Below are 20,604 nucleotides of genomic sequence, written 5' to 3'. Positions count from 1 at the left end.
TTCCATTTGAATACTTGCCTTTTTTGTCTCCTGTGGACTTGTGTTTGTCCCATCAGGTGTAAGATTCGTTGTGTGTCAAGGATAATGGTGTAATGCTAATGTTCAATTGCCCTATTTGGCAGTATTCTGATCCTTTACTATTAATCATGTCAGTGTTAACTCTCCTTGCCTGACTGTAGTGCTGCCACTATTCCTTGTTTCTATAGTATAGATGAGGTATGTATGGTCCTGTTATTCCAGCTTCCAGACACCATTCCAGATCCACTGGTGCCCTCTACGCCCCCGATGTATATGGGGCCTCAGGTGAAGGATGAGTACATTTTCACTATCATCTGTACATTCATCTCAGATTTTTGTCCTTTTCAGTTTCCATAAAATAATATTTGTGTTTCAAGATTGATTTGTTTTCATTCAAATTTAATTTAGAGAATAAATCATTTGTGATTTTTTTTTTTTTAATTCCCCCCTTCCCCAAGTAACTTTTCCCCTTTAGCAACCTTATTTGAACATTTTTCTCACTGGCAGATGAACATTTTTCTTTTGTCTAACCTAAGTTATGTCATTTTAAAATACAGAATTGCTTTATGTTCTTAGTTATGTAGTTCATCTTTGTACATATGTTTAAAAAAAAAAAAAACCAAAATGGTGGATGAAGTGTTTTAATTGTAAATAATGATATAGAAAGTAGTTGAGGGGGGAGAATTTGTTTCTGGTTTGTCTTTTCACACCTCAGAACGTTGGGCACATAGTAGGTGCTTAACGAATGTTAAATGATTGACTTAGTTGTAAAATGAAATCAAACCTGTCTTGAAGGAGGAAAAATAATGGAGAGTTTTTCCCTTGTAAATTCTTGCTGTAGCATCATTGATCTCCCTAGTCATTAATGGTTTGTAGATTGATCTTTGTTCTGGGCTATTTTGTGGCTCACCTGTATGGGTGAGATTTGCCTGACTGTTAAATCTGGATTAATTCCAGGGCTGTAGACTTGCAAGCCCTTGCTGGCTAGCAATGCTTTCTTCTATCTTCTGGTCTTAAATGTTATCATACTTCCTATTCTTTAAATTTATTTTCCACGCATTGTCAGTAATTTTAATTGCCTTTACTCTTTTACTTAACCAAAAAGTAAATGTACCCAGAGTATACACTATTGCTTTTAAAATGCTTTGCCCCATTGGTTTTTTTTTCCTCCCCTAAAGGATCTTAAAGTTTCCAATCTGACACTGTTACTTTTATCACTTTCTCAAAGCTGTTTTTCTTCTTCTGATGAATTAGGTCCAGGGTATGGGATGAGCCAGTCAAGCCGACTGTCGTCTTCTGTCAGTGCCATGAGAGTCCTGAACACGGGTTCTGATGTGGAGGAAGCGGTAGCAGATGCCTTGGTACTCTTCTCAGTTTCCTTGCCTTTGTAGATGTTCCAGTTGTGAAACTCATGTATACATAAACAGTTCTCCAGTGTAGGAGAGAAGATGGGAACATTCTTATGTATTAAATGTAGGAAAATCAAAAGTAAGCAATGTGAAAAAGAAGAGCAGTGTAATTAATTCTTGATGTTTATTAATTTGTCAGAATTTTAAACCAGGGTTCAATAGTCACTGATGGTATGTCAGGAATATTAATATTCACAATTTTAATATGGTAACATGTCTTAGACCACTATAATAGAGTAAGAGCAGATAGATTTTATATATGTATGTGCTCTACAGTTGTAATTTTAAAACTAGTGTATGAAGTTTAAGTATTTACATATTGTTTTAGTTTGGGGTAGATTTTTATTTAGTCTTTTGTTTATATTTTCTGAGCTGAGAGGAGGATATAAGACTTAGAGACAAATTATAATTGAGATATAATTAAGATACCTTCCCGACTCTTTAGGCCCAACATATTAAATAGTAAGGCTTCAAAATATAATCTATAGAATCATGATAGTTTGTCAGAAAAATGTGGTCCATATATCAGTGTTGTTTTTCTCACTTAAAAATTATTAAGTATCATTGAAAAAATAATGATTATGATTGACTTTTGCAGTTTCCCAAATCACTTCAATATGACACATCCCCTTTCAAATTATGGTATTATTATCCTATGTTAGAGAATCATTTACTCAATTTCTTGTCCAGAATTATAAAAGACCATCTTCGTTTTGAAATAAAATACATTATGCCTTCTAAAATTTTAGATCACATTTTAACCTATGTTGATATAATACAGTTTTTGCGGCATAAATTTGAAAGACAAGTTTTTAAAAATATTCGTTGGTCATAGCTATACTACATTAAATGTAGCCATATATGTAGTTCTGCTCTAACAGTCTGTATGTGCAGAATTTTCCCCTTTGCCTCAGCCATTTGATTATTTTGTTGTAAATTAAGGAAATTTGCTCTTGGGGATGGATATATTGATCACATCTTATTCTGATGGTATTAAATCACTCAGATGTTTTAAATTTATTATTCCTCATTGATATATTTCTCAAGTCATGGTTTCTAGTTCCTTTTAAAATGGATTATCAGTTAAATTCTGTTCACATAAATTTTATGAATTGAATGGGTTATTCTTGAACTATTGTATACTAAGATGTGTTTGAATTATATAAGGGATATTTAACAACGAAGGCAAAGGTCTGAATCCCAATAATTTGGTTCTGTTTACTTCAATTATTTGCATAAGTTAGATATTACCATATTACCATTATAACTATCAATTTTTAGGGAAAAGCTTTCCAAATATTAAGCCTAATTTTGATCTGGTGGAAACTTTGGAAACAATGGAAGGATCCAAACAGAAGACTTGAACTTCTCTGAGAAAAATGGTTGTGGGAATATTTTCGTAGCTTAGATATTTCTGTTCAGACTAAGGGATATTTTGGCAGGATTAAAGTTACAATCTGCTGATAAGCAGTGCTTATTTATCCATATAGTAAAAGCTTAATGTTTTTGATTATGGGCGATGTTTGTGCCTGTGCTGTTTAGCAAAATGTTCTTCATTATTTTCAATTTTTCTCTTTAAAAATTTACTGCTCTCAGCTCTTAGGAGACATACGGACTAAGGTATAGACATTGCTATTTTCTGACATCTTATGATACCATAACTTTTTTCTTTGCTTTCATCAGTTTAACAGATGACAGTGTTCTAGAAAACGTTCAAGTAGAAGTAATAAGATCCTTAGCTGTAATCCATTTTTGTCTGTACATGTAATTATCAATAAGGAGATATTGATTAAATAGTGGTCCTAATGGAAATTCTCATTTTTAAACCCAATTAATTCTTACAAATGAGATGTCATTCACACTGACATCTATAACAAAGCTTATCCTGGAGGCCAACACAAGAAATAATCACATTATCACCATTCTAAATTAAATTTATGTCTCTAAATCAATATGAGGCACTTAGTAATGGAAACATGTATAAAACTTTGCAATTAAGTTCAAGTTACATTTATTTTAGATTTTAGACTTTGGAGACTGTGTACCCACCTGTAATTATTTTTGTTATTTGCTTAACATGTAGTAATTTTTATCATAATTTTCTTGTTTCTATAGTTTTCTTTGCTCACCAGCCTAAATCCAAATATCTGATTATGTAAAGGTTTGTTCAAATTATTCCAGGGAAATCTCATAAGCTATATTTACTCTCATTTCACTTTTAATGTGGAAGGTGTAATTGACACATATATTAAATGATAAGGTTGACTTATAAAGAAATATAATGAATCTGAAAATGCTTACTCATATTTATTGAAATTGAAATAGTTGGTATACACATTTGGAAAAACATGAAGGCCCTCAAGGACCTTGAGTCCTAAAAACCATAGCACGCAAACAGGTTCTCGTCATTCTTTATATTTTACTTCTTTAGGAAACATAAGGGTTGGGAATAGGGAAGAAAGTCTGGTGATAGTAGAAGAAAGCAGGAGAGTAGAGAAAACAGAAGACAGATAGGAAAAAACAGAACCTTTTGTAAGTGGATATATGCATTTTTCTGATCAGTAGTCCATTTTCTGCTATTCTCATATAAAAAGGTAATATTTTCCTCTTATCAAATTAAATAGCCAGTACATCTCTATTCATTTGTACTCTAGTGGTTTTGGGTATTTGTGAAAAGTAGAAAGGTGAGGAAATACCCACATATTTTAGCACTTCCCATTTTGTGTATCTGAACTTCCATATAGCCCCTTACTCTGCTTCTGCCATTCCCCATAGTTAAAGAATATTTCATCCTCTACTAACTTCTAAAACATATTTTCTGAAGAAAAACTAAATATTGACATTTAATTATTACAATGATTAGCAGCATGCTTTACACTGATTTTAAAACAGAAGCAGTTTACTTGAGGCCAGTAGAAATTATGAAGTACTGGTATATTCTTTTAGCCAATACTAACAAGATTCTTTATGTATAATAGAAAAAACCTGCTCGAAGGAGATATGAATCTTATGGAATGCATTCAGATGATGATGCCAACAGTGATGCATCTAGTGCTTGTTCAGAACGCTCCTACAGTTCTCGAAATGGTAGTATTCCTACATATATGAGGCAGACGGAAGATGTGGCAGAAGTCCTCAATAGATGTGCTAGTTCCAATTGGTCAGAAAGGAAAGAAGGTCTCCTTGGTCTGCAGAACTTATTAAAAAATCAGAGAACACTAAGGTGAGTTGTGTTGTCTTGAAATAATTGTCCTGTTAGGTTAGCACTTTTGACTTGACTTTGCTTTCGTAACACTTTAGAGACACTGATATGGGAACAAGCTTGTCCTGAATTCAGAAAGTGGCATCCAGATGTTTTCCTAAGCCTTAGTCCTTTAGACCATATACTTTATCAGTAGTAAAAATTTTAATTCACTTATTTTATTTAAAGAAACATTTATTTTTATTTTTTTAGAAACATTTTTAAAGGAAGCTTTCCAAATAGAAGTTAAGTGAAAAATGGATTAATTAAAAAATTAGCAAATAATAAAATACATATAATATTAAAGCTGATTGGTTTATTAAAATTTATTCTTGGTAGTTTTTTACTGGAGGAGAGGCATTTATGCAGATATAAAAATGAAGATACAGTCTTAGTTTTCATGTAATGTGTTTGTGTAGCATGAAATGGAATTATAGTGAATGTCTCTAAGAACAGAGGTATATATTGTTTTTTAGTTTGTTTGGTTTGGTTTGGTTTTCTTTCCTAATGACTTTTGTCTTCTGTATTACTTCATTGGCTTTATCGTATGATGTTTTAAGCCTCTATAGAGAAAATAGGGAACTTATTTTCAGATGATTCATAATTTTGAGTGTAGTATAAAATATACGGCTGCATCTGACTTCATACCTGAAATCAGTGTTTGATTTACAAGTTTTGTTTTTATTTTAAGAAGTATTAGAACTATTTAATTTAAAATAAATGTTTACCTGTATACTACCTAATATTTTTTAATGTTTGCATATCACACTTAATGATTAACTGCTATAAATCATCATAATATTGTTCACATTCCCATCCATACTAGGGTAATAATACGTTCAAAATTTCATTGTAAGTGGCAAGGGGGTAGAAATAGTTTAGAAAGGTTTGGCCCTCAGGTGGCGCAATTTAAGAAAATATCTTAGCTTTTTTTTTTTTTTTTAAGGTTTATTTATTTATGTATACAAGAACGGGGGTATATGCCAGAGGTACAGAGGAGGGTGAGGGAACAGACAGAGTGGGGAACAGAATAGGCAGATTGACAGAAATAACTGCTGAGGGGAGCAGCAGGCAAAACAGGAGAGGTCTGACACACCATGTGGGTTAGCTCCCTGTCCAGGGATTGAACTTGTGCTGCAGTGGCTGCTGATAGCTTTATAGTGAGACTTAACCCCTTGTGCCACCAGGGAGGCTCCAGTATCTTAGCTTTCAAAGGACTAGATTCATGTGCTGGCAATGTCATGTAAACATTTTTCCTTTTCATGTTACATTAATATGAGTAAATTTCAATTCATATAACTTTTCTTTTTTTTTTTTTTTTTTTTATAAATTTTATTGTTATATTCCCCATACAATTGCAGCCCCCCCATTCTGACCCCAATCCCTCCCCTCCCGCCCCCGCCCCCCTAAAAGTGTCTCTGGTTCATAGTTTTTTGTTGATTTTGATTTTCACTTTCTTATAGTTATTCATTTTCCTGGTCCCTTATTTAAGTTTTCTAGATTCCTGCTATGAGTGAGACCATCCGGTATTTTTCTTTTTCTTTTTGGCTTATTTCGCTGAGCATGATCCCTTCCAGCGCCATCCATGTTGCTGCAAATTGCATGTGTTTATCTTTTTTGAATGCTGAGTAATATTCCATGGTATATATGTACCACATCTTCTTGATCCAGTCATCTATTTTTGGGCATTTGGGTTGTTTCCAAAGCTTAGCTATTGTAAACAGTGCTGCTATAAACATAGGGGTGCAGGTGTTCTTTGGAATTGATGTTTCTGTGTCCTTTGGGTAAATACCTAGGAGTGGAATTGCTGGATCATATGGAAGCTCTATGTTTAGTAGGTCCAGAAATCTCCACACAGCTCTCCACAGTGGTTGGACCAGTTTGCACTCCAACAGTGCAGAAGAGTTCCTTTTTCTCCACACCCTCGCCAGCATTTGTTGTTGCTAGTTTTTTTAATATGTGCCATTCTCACTGGTGTAAGATGGTATCTCATGGTAGTTTTGATTTGCATTTCCCTGATGGCAAGTGATGTTGAACATTTTTTCATATGCCTGTTGGCCATGTGCATTTCCTCTTCAGAGAAGTTTCTTTTTAGCTCTTCTGCCCATTTTTTGACTGGATTATTTTCTTTGTTGTTGCTGAGTCTCATCAGCTCTTTGCAGATTTTTGTGATCAGTCCTTTATCATTAGTGTTGGGTGCAAAAATGTTCTCCCAGTTGGTGGGGTTTCTCTTTGTTTTTGTTACTGTCTCTTTTGCTGTGCAGAAGCTCTTTAATTTGATGTAGTCCCAGCTGTTTATCTTTGCCTTCACTATCACTGCTTTGGGTGATGTGTCTCAATTCATATAACTTTTCAACCTTTACAACAATGTGGGCTGCAACAGAATTGCTGTTATATTTAATAATTTTGTATTTAGCCCTGACAAGCAAATTCCACAAATTTGGTTTTTTTAGCCTTTAAAAAAAAAAAAAAAAAGTCCAAGGCCTCCCTGGTGGCACAGGGGGTTAAGATGCAACATATGAGGCTGTCCACAGCCACTATAGCACAAGTTCCATCCTCAGCCAGGGAGCCGCCCTCATGGCATGCAGCAGACCTCTTCTGACTTGCCTGCTGCTCCCCTCAGCAGTGTATTTCTGTTGATCCACCTGTTCTGCTCCCCACTCTGTCTCTGGTGAATCCTCTCACCCCCCAAACCTCTGGCCTCTACCCCAGTTCTGTATGCATAAATAAATAAATCTTTTTTTAAAAAGTCCAATTAATTATCAGGTTGCTTTCAAATTACTTCTTACAGCAAGATATTAATTAACCCTTTATTATTTTGACAGTCGAGTTGAGCTAAAAAGATTATGCGAAATTTTCACAAGAATGTTTGCTGATCCTCATGGCAAGGTATGTTTTAGTAGTTAAGATTATTGTTCCAAAACCATGTTGAATAATAGCAAAAAACTAAACCATTTTTGCTTTATTATTGTTCTAAAATGTAATGATCTTTTCAGACATAATTGAAATTAAATATTTGCTGTCACTTAATTGATCTTTGGTAACCATTTAAGCTTCTCCAGAAAAAGATATCTAAGATTATAAAAAAACTGAAGGAGATAGTAACAAGTGCAACTCTTATATAGTCAGTCAGACTGAGTGTATTTTAATTGCTGAGAACATTTTAGTATTACACAGGAGTTAATTGGGGTAAGTTGTAAAAAGTTTCTAACTTTTTAACTTAGTTTTCTTCTGTGATAACTACTTTAATATAAATGTGTTGTTATCTTAAATAATTTTGTAGAAAGAAATACGGCTTTAGCCAAAGTTAGTTAGATAATAATATAAAAGAAGTATTTCGTATATTAACAAGGTCCCTAAAAATTTTCAAATGTTGCTTAACTTTTAACATTGATTAAAATATATTTGCTTATACCTAATCAGCATGTGAACTGTGAAATTTTTGTTTACCTTAGTGAATAGTATACTTTTGTAAATTGTATTCATGTATTCTGTTTTCAGCAATGTGTTTGACAGTGGTGAAACTTAATATTAAGTTTCTTCCTTTAGGACACCAAATGTCTACATGAGAATTTCTAACTTAAATGAGAGGGAGATGTGGAAGGGAAGTAAATTATAAGAAAAATGAATTTCACTTTATTTTTTATTGTTTTTACTTTGTTGCACTTATTGTTTACTCCTTTTTTTGTCTTCTTGATATTTTCACTACTAGCTATTCTATTTAAAAGAATCAAAACCCTACTTTATACATAAACTAAAATCCAGCTAATTTTCAAAGATCATGTTCTATCAGGAGGTAAATTTATTTTATCCAAGAAAGCAAAATCTCATTAAACACAAAGATTAAAATGTACTTGGTAAGCAGTTTGTGTAATAAAATTTAACATTGATAAGTTTCAAACTGACGTGGACATTTTATACTGATAATGCTACCACTACCATTGTAGTAACTTGCTTTAATACATTTTTCTAATAAATTCTGAACAGATTAAATTTTGATGTATTTTTTGTTGGCAGTATAAGCCAATAGATAAAACAGTTATGATTTAGATGATAATTAATAACCTATACAATTTTGAAAAACAGAGTCTGAAAACATCTTCAATAAGTGATGTAACTCTTCCCTATAGGAAGATAAAAAAGACTAAGGCTGGATTATTTCTTAAAATCCCCCCCCCCCTTTTCTTTATTCTGTTAGGGCAATAATGTAAATTAATTGAATGCTAGGATTTACATAGTAATAAAGAGAAATACTTTTAGTGCTCTCAGAGGTAAACAGAAAAGTTGAGTTTGGCTTTGGTAAAGCAACTGAATTGAGCAGAAATGTTTTGCCTCCCCTAATAGCTATGGGGAACCAATTATACTCCTCCCTAGAAAAGTCATGAAGGTTACTTTAAGAGTTTTCTTTGTAGGGTTTTATATTTGGGTCCTAATTGTTACAGTCTCAGCTGGTTTTGTATGGTTCGGGTCTTTTTTTAGTTTGTTTAGTGAAGGTAAATATATTGGGAACATTTTTAATCTGTATTTGTTTTGCTTTTATTTGGTGATTGTCCATCAGATACTCTGCCAGTAATGTGATTCACTAAGATTAAACTGGACACATCACCACCATAATGTGTTGAGATGAAAATGTCAGGGTTTGATTTGAATTTTTAAAATAGTGGTATACCTTTTTATAACATCTTTTTAATAGTATCTTTGTAAAGTAAAAACATTTCCATCTTCAGGAGTTAGCAACTGGTTTTGAATTATTTTTTTCTAAATGTATTTGTTCCCTATCAAGAGTTGGTATTTTCTTTTTTTTCCCTCTGTAAAAGACCAGCTTTGTGACCCATAATGATCTTGGCCATTTCAACATGAAAATCTCTATAGAACATACACAATCAAATTAATGTGGCTTGGAGGCAGTGAAATTTTAATTATGAACAGTGAAATTTTAATTTTCATGTCGCACTAAGTAGCATTTTTCTTTTGATTTTTTTTTTAAAACACCATTTAAAAATATAAAATCATTCTTAGTTTGCAGACCATAGTTTGCCAACCCTTGGTCTGTATAATCAACTCCTGCTCATTGACGCTAAAATAGAAACATGTTCAAGAACCTCTGCTTGTGGAGCTCATGCCACTGATTGAAGGTTAGGACTGTCCAGGGAAGCAATGTGGTGGTCCCTGCTGCATGAAATCAGCCCTATGTATTTCATCATTCTCCATTTTTTATGTGTGACTTTTGTCTTGAGTACTCAGTGCTGCCTGGTAATCCATTGCCCTTCTCTGTCTCTTCTGTTCTTCATGGAGACAGTGTCCAGTAGTCTCTCTACTTTCAACCCAGCTTCAACTATATTTATTTCCCAAAAAGTGCCATGCACTTTGCCTTATAGCCTTGAAAATGCTTTCAGAAACACTTGTCTTTCTTCCCCATTCTAGTGCTAGGATAGTATCTCTTCCTCAAGCCTGGTTTATGATCCACTCTGAATTGGCATCACTTCCCTGTAAACTCAACTTTCCATTAAGCTCACAGGGAAGAAAATGTATGAAAAGGGCCAAAAAGGGCCATGATGTTTAGTAGGAGATAAGTCATACCCTGAGCTTGGTTGGGTGGATTTCCCCTGCCCTTTTAGGTTGAAGTCAACATTTTAGTCTCTATATTTTGAGCTTCTGGATAGTATTTGGTATGTATATAATATTTAGGCCATAAAGCTGCAAATGTGTAGTTGAAAACCTCTTAATATTTTTTAAGAGAAACTGTTCAATACAGTGGTAATAAATACGTTCGTTGCAGCTAGATTGCTTGTGTTCAAAATCTGCCTCCCCTCCAACTCTTATTTGTAGTAGGTGTCTTGTAAATTTGAAAAATTAAGGAGTTAAGGGCAGATTTTTATTTTGACTGTTCTAGACCTGTTTTCCCCTCAGATGTAAGGAGTGTCAGTCAAATACCAAAAGCTACCCAATGTTGTCTTGGCATTTGACTCTGAAGGAACTGTTTGAAAACACTGAGGTGTATGCTTTGAATTGGTATTTATATGGTCTGTGCAGTTTTGCTTTTGGGTCTTGAACAGCTAGAGTAGGATTTAGTATATAGACACCAAAATGGGACACAGTTGAGTGCCTTATTTAGTAGGTTATGTCTAGTGTCCTGGAGTGTTCTAGACAGCTAAGCTGCCTGCAGTCTTAGGATCAGGAGGTTGTAACACCTATCTTAACTAAGGAAAATAAAAACTTGTAGTATAAAGTTACATTTTACCTGCATACAATCATAGTTGTTCTAAGACTTCACAGAAGTAATTTAACTTGTGAATATAGTACTGCTCAGAGGGGAAAAGATAAATGTTTAGATAGTGTGCAGTGGAGCAGTTATTGACATGGGTCAGCAAATGGGGGCAGGTGAGTCTTAGATTCCTTCCAGAAGTTGAGCCTTAAGGATAATAGATTCTGGAAAGGGGATTTTTTTTGTGTTTGTTTTTTGTTTGTTTGTTTGTTTTTAAATTTCCTTGGCAGGGAAGTAAGGGAAAATCACATGTTCTTCTCCCATACTGTTCATTTAACCCTTTGTTTTTAAAACTATTTTGAGTTTATCATAAAACTTTGGAAAACATCCGTTATTTTTATTTTCTTAAGTGTTTTTCTTCCATACAGGAACTTTGCATTGATGGAGACTAATTTGTGTGTTTTTCTTTTTTTTCTTTTTTTCTTTTTGCATGCTGTCCCCTGTGTTGGAACTCTCAATAGAGAGTAAGTTGGTTCAATATTTGTTGGAAACCTAACTTTGCTGCATGACTGTGAAATTAACCCTTTTTCTCTATTTTCTCTCCTGAAGAGTTCATGCAGTGATGGACCCTTTGCAATCCACGAAATGCTATTTGCAGTTATGCAGACTGTCATTCTGTTTGGAGATGTGCTTTTAATCTACTAATTAATCTAATTTGATTATGTTCTTCTGTTCTATTTTTGATGACTGGCACACCTAAGATAGAAGAGAGGTTAAGAAAAGGCTGCCTCAATTGTAATAGCTCAAATGTTATATAATCCCTTTCCAAAAATTGGCAGTTGTAAGACTTGTGAGATTATAAATTGATTCTATTGAAAGTTGGTTTCATTAAATTATTTAAAAAAATACTCCCAGCTTTCACAATTATTTTTTTAATTTAGTTTCAACCTCTTCATATGTACTTTCTAATACTAATGTTATTCTGTAAAAGCAAAGAGAACTGTAGACAGAGCCGTGATTTTCAACTTTCTCTTCTGAAAGCAAACTTTTAGCACTACTATTATATTAATTACTGATGTTCACTTTCCACTTCCTTCTTTAATCATAGATGAAGAAATGAAAACATCAGTATATTTGCCAGGAAACTCTGGTAGGGTAGTCAAGTAAGAAATTTTATGGGAAAGTTCATAGCTATGTGTGTGTATGCATGTATGTGTGTAGGTTTAGTGAAGTTCAGTAGTATTGTGGGTTCTGAGGAGAGGGCCAGAGATAATTTAAGTGAAGCAGCTGCCAACCCTTGAATCTAAGGATAGCCAGGGTGGGGCAGGAGTTAATTGGAAATAAAGAACAGTGTTAAAGCAGGTACTACCTGGGCATTTAAAGAGTACTAGAAAATTGAAAGTAGTCCTAGCTTCTGCTTATACAAATCCAGAGCATCTTTTTTTTTTTTTTTTTTAAGATTTATTTATTTATTTATACAAGCAGTGGGTACAGTCAGAATCGCGGGAGGGTGAGAGAATTCACCAGAGCCAGAGCGGGAAGCAGAGCAGGCAGAAGGACCAAAGTACACTGCTGAGGGGAGCAGCGGGTGGCAGGAGAGGTCTGCGCGCCATGTGGGACCCTCCTTCGGTGGCCGGGGAGCAGCCAGGGATGGAACGTGAAGGCTTCGGGCAGCTTCGCAACCCAGCGCTCAACCGCTGCGCCACCGGGGAGGCCCGCATCTTGAACAGATAGCTGAAGTGTAGTTTTTCTAACTGAAATTCAAATGTTAAAGTTCAGATTTAATTCTGATAGAGAAAATCTCTTCATTTCTATTATAAGAGGAAAAAAATTGAGAATTTTTATTGCTATACAAAAGAAGTATGAGAAATAAACTATATAGAGAGCAAAAGATTTTTCTAAAGTATTTTAGTGGGATCTATCACTTAATGAATATTAGCTTCTCTTCCCTTAAGATTTTTTTCACGTTATAAAAATCTTGATTATATTAATATTGGAACCAAGTATGAAACCAATCAATAGAAATGGAGACTAATAGCATGTCATTTAGAACTTTTTAGAAATCTCTAAAAATTTTATGTTGATTTATATACTAGTTTTATTTTATCCTATAGATTAACTGTAGATCCTAGTTATAGATCATTTGTTATTACTTTTGGGGCAGTTTTAGTAAACAGTATACCATGCCAAAAAATAAAATTGTGATGACTGACATTTTGAGGAAAGTAAGGAGTTTCTAATTAGCCTATTATGTCACAGTCTTATACCTTATAAGGTAACCTTATAAGGCAGCTGGCACACAGTAACCCTCTGATTAGGTGCCACTCTTCCAAAGAGGTGAAAGCCAGTGAGACGATAGGTAGCTCCTAACTGTAAATTTCAGATAAAATGTATTTCAGTTTAACCAGTTTGAGCCATGCCTTCGCTGAAAGCATTAGGTGTGCCAGCCATCATGGCCAAAGTTTCTTTACCAAGTGATGCTGCATGGAATAGCTAATTGTCAAACTTCAGCAGAAGTTGGATAACAGTTCAAATATACTTGTATCACAGAGTCCAATGAAAAGCAAGAGAGATTGTTTTTCCGCTTGGCTGCCAATCGCTGTGCCTCTGATTCCTGTATTCCTTTCAATTGCTATTTTGAATTGATCGTAGAGGTCAATATTTCCTCCTTTTTCTCCCCACCCCCACCCCATTTATCACCTGTAGGTGTTCAGCATGTTTTTGGAGACTCTAGTGGACTTCATACAAGTCCATAAAGACGATCTTCAAGATTGGTTGTTTGTACTCTTGACACAACTCCTAAAAAAAATGGGTGCTGATTTGCTTGGTTCTGTTCAGGCAAAAGTTCAGAAAGCCCTTGATGTGACAAGGTAATATTTTCATATATATTTCAAGTGTACCTAATGGGAATCAGGAAAAGTTTCTGTGTTTAAAGAGCAGAAATTTGAGTCCTTTCAAACCATTTAGACTGCATGGACACCTTTTGAAAATTGTTCATGATACTTATTTACAAAGTATATTTAATGTATTAAACACTGCATTTCTTTTTATAAAATTTTTGTTAATGTTTGTTGAGTAATTTAAAGTGATTATTTCTCCTTCTTAAGATATAACTTTATAAAGCTGGGTTGAAATTGTTATTCTATCTAAAGTAAAAATAAAAATATTTCCTAAATTTGAAAATAATGTTTTTTATGTATTTAAATAATCAGAATCTGTTTTCAGAAGATTTTGAACCAATGCTATATTTCTACTTTCTTGTGTAGATTGTTGAAATGACTTATTTCAAATATCCATTTACTAAGTTGAGGTGAGTCTAGAATTCAGATATTAGGTGTGGGGCGACATCTCTGATAATGTTGAACTTTTTACTGAAAGCGGTTTTCTGATTAAATCTATAGTTGAGGCAAGATAGATTATTACTTACAGGTTTCCTTTTTAACCCCCTACAGGGTATAAGTTCAAATGCTCAGACCTTTCCAGGAATAATTCTTAATGTATACACTACCACATAGGCTGTGCCGCATACAGATACCACTTCATGCATGCTTTTTGATTGATAATGTGTTTCGGTATTAAGAATAATATTCTGTTATTAAGTTTGAGAAATGCTTATTTGCTGGCTTAATTTTTGTTTTGTTTTACTTTCTTCTTTTTCTTATTTCAGAGAATCTTTTCCAAATGATCTTCAGTTCAACATTCTCATGAGATTTACAGTTGATCAGACCCAAACACCAAGCTTGAAGGTAAACATTTCAAGTCTTTTGAAGAAATTGTAAGGAACTGAAGTATTTTCCTAATAAAGTTATATTGATATTTATGTCACACGAGAAGCTGTTCAATCAGTGCATTTTGTTTTTATAAACTTTCAGACAGCCAAGCCAGCACTACGGGACCAGCTTCACTCTTTTTGGAGCTCCAAGGTTTTTTTGTTTTTGTTTTAATCTGCATTATTTCTTTTCTTTACTCTCTTTACAAACTCTGTAATGTTTCAGATAATGTTTGTATGCATCTGTATTCAGCTACTAACCTTTGTAAACCTTTTAAGCATGCACAGATTTGATTTCATATATTATTCAAATGCCAGACTATCCCCTGGAGAAGCTTACTGGGGATACACATTTAAAAAGCAACATAAGTATGGCCGTCTAACCCTCAGCTGGTAATGCAAACTTGCTCTACAAAGTCTTGTCTAATTTTATGTTTGTGATTTCCCAATACTTTTCTTTTAAGTTTTGGTGTTTGAATAGATATTTTGGGCAAAATGCCAGTTCAGATTTTGCCTGTTTATTTATTTTAGTAAACAAAAATTTAGTCTTAGTGCTATTCTCCAATTCTCCTTAACTGCAAGTTACTTTTTTCTTCTTATAGTGTGACATTTCTGATGTGTGCACAAAATTTAGAATCAAATTAACCTTGTTATTAGCACACATTTTTCTGTAAATTAGTGTGAAAACTAGGTGAACTCCAATTTATGATTAAAAATAATTATAAATTTAACATAAAAGAAAAAATAATATAAAAGAACCCTTGAATTCTTTAGTAAAGATGTTTCTGAGTTTTATTAAATGAGACTAAAGTCAGGGAAATAACAAGCATATGTGCATTTATAAGCCTTATATTGTTCTGCTCTATTCTGCACGAAGTATGTTTCCATAGCATTATTGGCCAGGATTGACTATCCTTTAAGTTCCTGAATATGATTTTGCCTTGAAATCACAGTTTTGTTTCTTCCCAGGGTGGACTTACACTCAACATAATGTTATTTTCTTAAAGCTGCTTTGTGAAATGGGTTCATCTGTTTTGATTTTTGAAAAGTGACCTGCAGGAGAACAACTTATTGATATTTTTGATGAATTTTTTTTAATTCATTCTTTATTTAAACCATTATACTAGACATTTCTAGGACTAAAAAACATAATTTTATCATTATCTATAATGCATGATAAACTGTAAATTGTAATAAGGGATATGATTGAAGTACTGATGGTGGGTGTTCAAGTACTGTAAATGTGTGTAGAGATGTTTCATGCATCAGTGGAAATGGAGGTCTAAACCATTAGCTTAAACAGTAAGAGTGATAGGTAAGTTGCAAGAGAGAACTATTAATAAGTTGCTAAAGGTCTAAAAAGAAAGACTAAGGGAAGAGGAAAACATCCAAATTTAAAATTAGTTTTCCTATTGGAAAGCATTATAATGGAGACTAGAAACACAGATTATTTCTATAATAAATTGTATTACATATGTACATATTCTTGTTATCTGTCTACATATACACATATACATACATGCAAAGCTATAAAAAATAAACCATTCTTCAACTTTTTGTTTTTTAAAAAGATTTATTTATTTTTGCATAAAAGAGCTGGGGTGTAGGGCATAGGTGCGGGAGGTGAGAAGATTCACCAGAGACAGAGTGGGAAGCAGAGCAGGCCAATCTACTGGAATATACTACTGAGGGAAACAGTGGGTGAGACAGGAGCGGTCCGCTGTACCGTATGTGGGCCACCTTCCTGGCCAGGGATCGATCCCATTCATCACAGAAGGTTATCACAGTGATAGTGCTGAGACCTAACCCTTAGGCCACCAAGGAGGCCCCTCTTCAACTCTTAAATGAGAGTTTTAGGAAAGCAAGGAGAAGTTACATTGAAACTTTACCTTATGACAAAAATAAAAGCATCTTTCAGATAGGTGCTAGGTTTAGAATAAAAAAAATTAACGGGCTATAGAAGAAAATAGATTTGAGTATGAGGTCTATAAAAATTCTTTATTGAACAAATAATGGTTCTTTCATTTTTGTACAAATAAAAGAACTCTTTGTATTAAATTATTCTCTGACAGAGGGACACAGAATTTCATGTTGTTAAATGTCAAAAAGGAAACATTACAATAAGGGGAAGTCACAATACAAAGCGATTTTCAGTAAGCAATATTTTTAAAAATAAATGCATTTTTGTTGACCTTTCTGAGTTTCAGAAACATTTCATAGAATTAGCAACTGGATTATTTTTCCTTCTCCTTAAGAAGAATGCATGTTTGTGATATTAAAATTGCACACAATGTATATAATCTTGTAAAATACCTTACTAAAATGTAAACTTTCAAATGATTTTTGTGTATTGTGATTTTTTTGCCTATTGGTGTAGTAAACATATGCCATGAAATCCTTCTAAAACTTTGCATGCTTTGATAAATTGCCAAGATACTGAACTAACTGAATCTCAGAACGTGAGATTATTGGTAATGGCGAATTGAGAAAAAGAACACCTTGATGTTCATTCTTTGATTTACTATACTCACCTTTCAGCTGTTTGCACTGATAGAAGGTGACTGACAAGAAGAATCCAGATTATTATGTGCTGCCATTATTTAGTTGGGCCTGCTATTTCAAAATTCACCATAGGTCTCTTTCTCTCTCCACTGTATATTTTACCCAGGATGATTAGTAGGTAGCCTTTAATTTTTTTTTCAATGCATTTCTTAAAGTTATGATTGCTTCTTAAAATTCCTTTGCTGTAGAGTTAAGAGTGTAATTTGACACTGTTTTGTTTTGGTCTCTTTTTACTGAAATCAGAGGGAAATGTACAAAAGTTAGAACCTTATTTTAATATTTTATTTCCATTATATTAACTTGGTATGGCACTTGTCAGAGTTCTTATTTGGATTGAATAGAAAAAAAATGGGACTTCAGATCAGTAATAAGGGAAAAAAGAGCATGGAAAAACTGATTACCTTAATCTTTAACAATATATTTTTTAAGTTGCTTTTTTTTTCCAAAGATTTATTTATTTATACATACAATAACTGGGGTACAGGCCAGAGGTGTGGGGGGGTGAGAGGACTCACCAGAGACAGTGGGGAACAGAACAAGCAGATTGACTGAAATACACTGCTGAGGGGAGCAGTGGCCGAGTCAGGAGAGGTCTGCTGCACCATGTGGGATGCTCCCTGGCTGGCCGGGGATCGAACTTGTGCTGCAGTGGCTGTGTATAGCTTCATAGGTTGCGTCTTAACCCCTTGCGCCACCAGGGAGGCCCTAAAGTTGCTATTTTAATCATACAATTAAACCTTCCTTTTTCTGAGTCAGTAGCTCCGCATTTAATATTTGGTTAGCATCTGCTGTATTCAAGGACTGTGCACTGTACTAGGTGCCGTTTCTAAAGTGCACCTAGAAATCCTAGAATATTAACAAAATGTGACTTGTAAAACAGTGCTTTTCAACTTTTTTTCCTGCCCCAGCATATCTGAAGGAAGGGTGAACCTTTAACAGTAGCTTCCTATGCAGAAAAATAAGCTCTATCTCAGGAAGAAGTTTGTCTGCTTTGACCTACCACCCACTGATTTGGAGGTCTGCATCCCACTAAACACCTGCCCACTATGTATCTGCACACAGGAAATTCTGGAAGAATAATGAGACTTTTTAAACCTACATATAATAGTTCTTTTTTAAAAAAAATAAGTGTTGTCTAGTGGTTCTTATGTAAAACGTTTTTGTGATACTTCTTTTGGAAGGTAGTTGGTGGACCTGTGAAGAAAACCTGATCTCACTGCTTGAGGGTTTCTGTATGTTTGACAAAAGACCTATGTCATTCACTTTTACTATCCACTTGACCTATGATATAGTATACTATAGTAAAAATTGTGTGAATATGTCTTTCTCAAATTACAATATTGAATGTAATATCCTGTAACCAAGGTTGACCTTGGGTAGCTGAAACTACAAATAAGGAGACAAAGGAGGGAACTACTGTAATTTTTCTATGAAATCTTCAGCATTTGTTCAAATACAGGAAATAAAATGCTTGGGATGTACAAATTATATGTTTGAAAAATAAAAATCCACAGTGTCATATACTGGGACCTGAAGTAGGTAGGTGGCTATATAGTTTCTTTTTTGTTGTTTTTTTTTCCCCCCTATGTGTCAAAAAAATAAGAACCTAATTGTTTCTGAAGTGTTGTCCATTGTCCCTCAATGACCCTCTGACTATCCTTTCATTGTGCTTATGTCTGCAGGTGAAGGTTGCTATCCTCAAATATATAGAAACTCTGGCCAAGCAGATGGATCCAGGAGACTTTATAAATTCTAGTGAAACTCGCCTGGCAGTGTCTCGGGTTATCACTTGGACAACAGAACCCAAAAGTTCTGATGTTCGAAAGGTATGTTCTAATAAAAGGTTTAGAAGATTTGGAAAAGCAAGTCAGTCATTTTGGATTGTGAACATGGGTGCTTTTAATCCTCAACAAAATACTGGCAAGCTAAATCTTGCAAAATGTAAAATAGAATTATATACCATGATCATGTGGGATTTATCCTAGGAATACAAGGTTGAATTGACATGTAAATGTCTATTAATATAATTTACCATATCAGTAGTAAAAAAAGACCAAATGCCACATGATCTTCTCTATAGGCAAGGCATCTAGCAAAATCTAACATCCTTTCATGATTAAAAACATCTGCAACAAGCTAGCAATGGAAGGAGACTTCTACAACCCTATAGAGGCCATCTACAAACATCTACAACTATATCATAGTTCATGATGAAAGAAGTGCTTAAATAAAATGTTAGCATTTTAGTGTACACATCCACACAATGTATACTTTGTTGTTGTTTCTAACAAAATGGACAGGTTATTGCTATTGTCTTATGTTCTCTTCAACAGTATATAGTAGATCTCTTTCATGTGTAGAACTAAAGGCTGTACTTTATAGGATGTCATTGCTCTAATAGAAAATAATTTAACCATTCCCCTAGTGTTATATATTCAGATGCCATAAACACAAAACATTTCTCAGCGCGGTCAGGAAAGGCCTAGAACAAGATGAACACATTTGGATGCAAGTTGTGATGATTATGACCCATTTGGGTTTTTTTCCCTCTCACATTTTTATGTAACTGAAATTTCAAAGTTTGGCTTCTTTAGAAAAAGAAAGGAAAACTTTAAATCTTCCACGAAAACATTAGATTGATTTTAGCTTCATATCATAGACTTGTTAGATTAGTTTCTTGAGGGAAAGCAAGATTTGGGTAGCTAATTTAAGAATCATATGTGGAGATAATGGAAATTGAAGTGCTGAGTTTCTTTGGATGGGCTGCATATAGCTTAGGGATAGAGTTCTTACAGTCTTTCTTCCCCCATCTTTCCCATAATAGTATCTTTTAGGAAAAAACCAAAGTAGTAACACATAATGATAGAGTAACCCTAAAACTGTCTAGTTAACTTTTGTCATTGAGCAGAAATGTTGAGTGAAGAAAATGATCTCCTTTGAGTCATAAAATATATTCATCTATTTCTTGTATGTTTTCTAGGCAGCACAGTCAGTGCTGATTTCCTTATTTGAACTCAATACCCCAGAGTTTACAATGTTACTAGGAGCTTTACCAAAAACTTTTCAGGATGGTGCTACAAAGCTTCTTCATAATCACCTTCGAAACACTGGCAATGGAACCCAGGTATTTTTTCAGTTTTTCTGGCAGTTGTGTAAATGTAGTAGTTGGTTTAACAGTAATTGTTTCTGTTACATAAAGGAAACTTTGGGCTTTAGTATAAAATTCTTTTATCTGTATTCGACAGCATTTCTTGAGGATAATTAAATAATGACCTGGAAAAATAACCTTTAGGCTTTCATGTTAACATTATAATTTGGTGTATAGTAAGTGATGGTGAAATGTGCCAAGGGTATGAATAAGGGGGGCGGGGGTGGGGAAGCAATATGAGCAGATAGAATT

General features: G+C 34.1%; 1 protein-coding gene across 10 annotated transcripts in view; it reads left to right on the top strand.

Moving 5' to 3' along the window:
* Positions 1-20,604, top strand: part of CLASP2 (cytoplasmic linker associated protein 2) — a 149,847-nt gene that overhangs the window by 110,265 nt on the left and 18,978 nt on the right. For 4 of the 10 annotated variants that reach the window (XM_054693018.1, XM_037525983.2, XM_054693033.1 and 1 more), the window contains 9 exons: positions 241-303; positions 1,273-1,379; positions 4,406-4,650; positions 7,494-7,557; positions 13,580-13,743; positions 14,541-14,619; positions 14,746-14,796; positions 18,887-19,030; positions 20,185-20,328. In XM_054693018.1, coding sequence (XP_054548993.1) covers positions 241-303; positions 1,273-1,379; positions 4,406-4,650; positions 7,494-7,557; positions 13,580-13,743; positions 14,541-14,619; positions 14,746-14,796; positions 18,887-19,030; positions 20,185-20,328 — 1,061 coding nt within the window. The remainder of the gene's footprint in view (positions 1-240; positions 304-1,272; positions 1,380-4,405; positions 4,651-7,493; positions 7,558-13,579; positions 13,744-14,540; positions 14,620-14,745; positions 14,797-18,886; positions 19,031-20,184; positions 20,329-20,604) is intronic. The other 6 variants (XM_037526026.2, XM_037526019.2, XM_037526085.2 and 3 more) reach the window with 3 other exon arrangements.

The sequence above is a fragment of the Talpa occidentalis genome, unplaced genomic scaffold (assembly GCF_014898055.3).
Source record: "Talpa occidentalis isolate TD23 unplaced genomic scaffold, MPIMG_talOcc4v2.1 talOcc4.10, whole genome shotgun sequence".
NCBI lineage: Eukaryota > Metazoa > Chordata > Mammalia > Eulipotyphla > Talpidae > Talpa > Talpa occidentalis.
The sequence above is the reverse complement of the archived record's forward strand: the minus strand, read 5'-3'. Positions and strand labels throughout refer to the sequence as shown.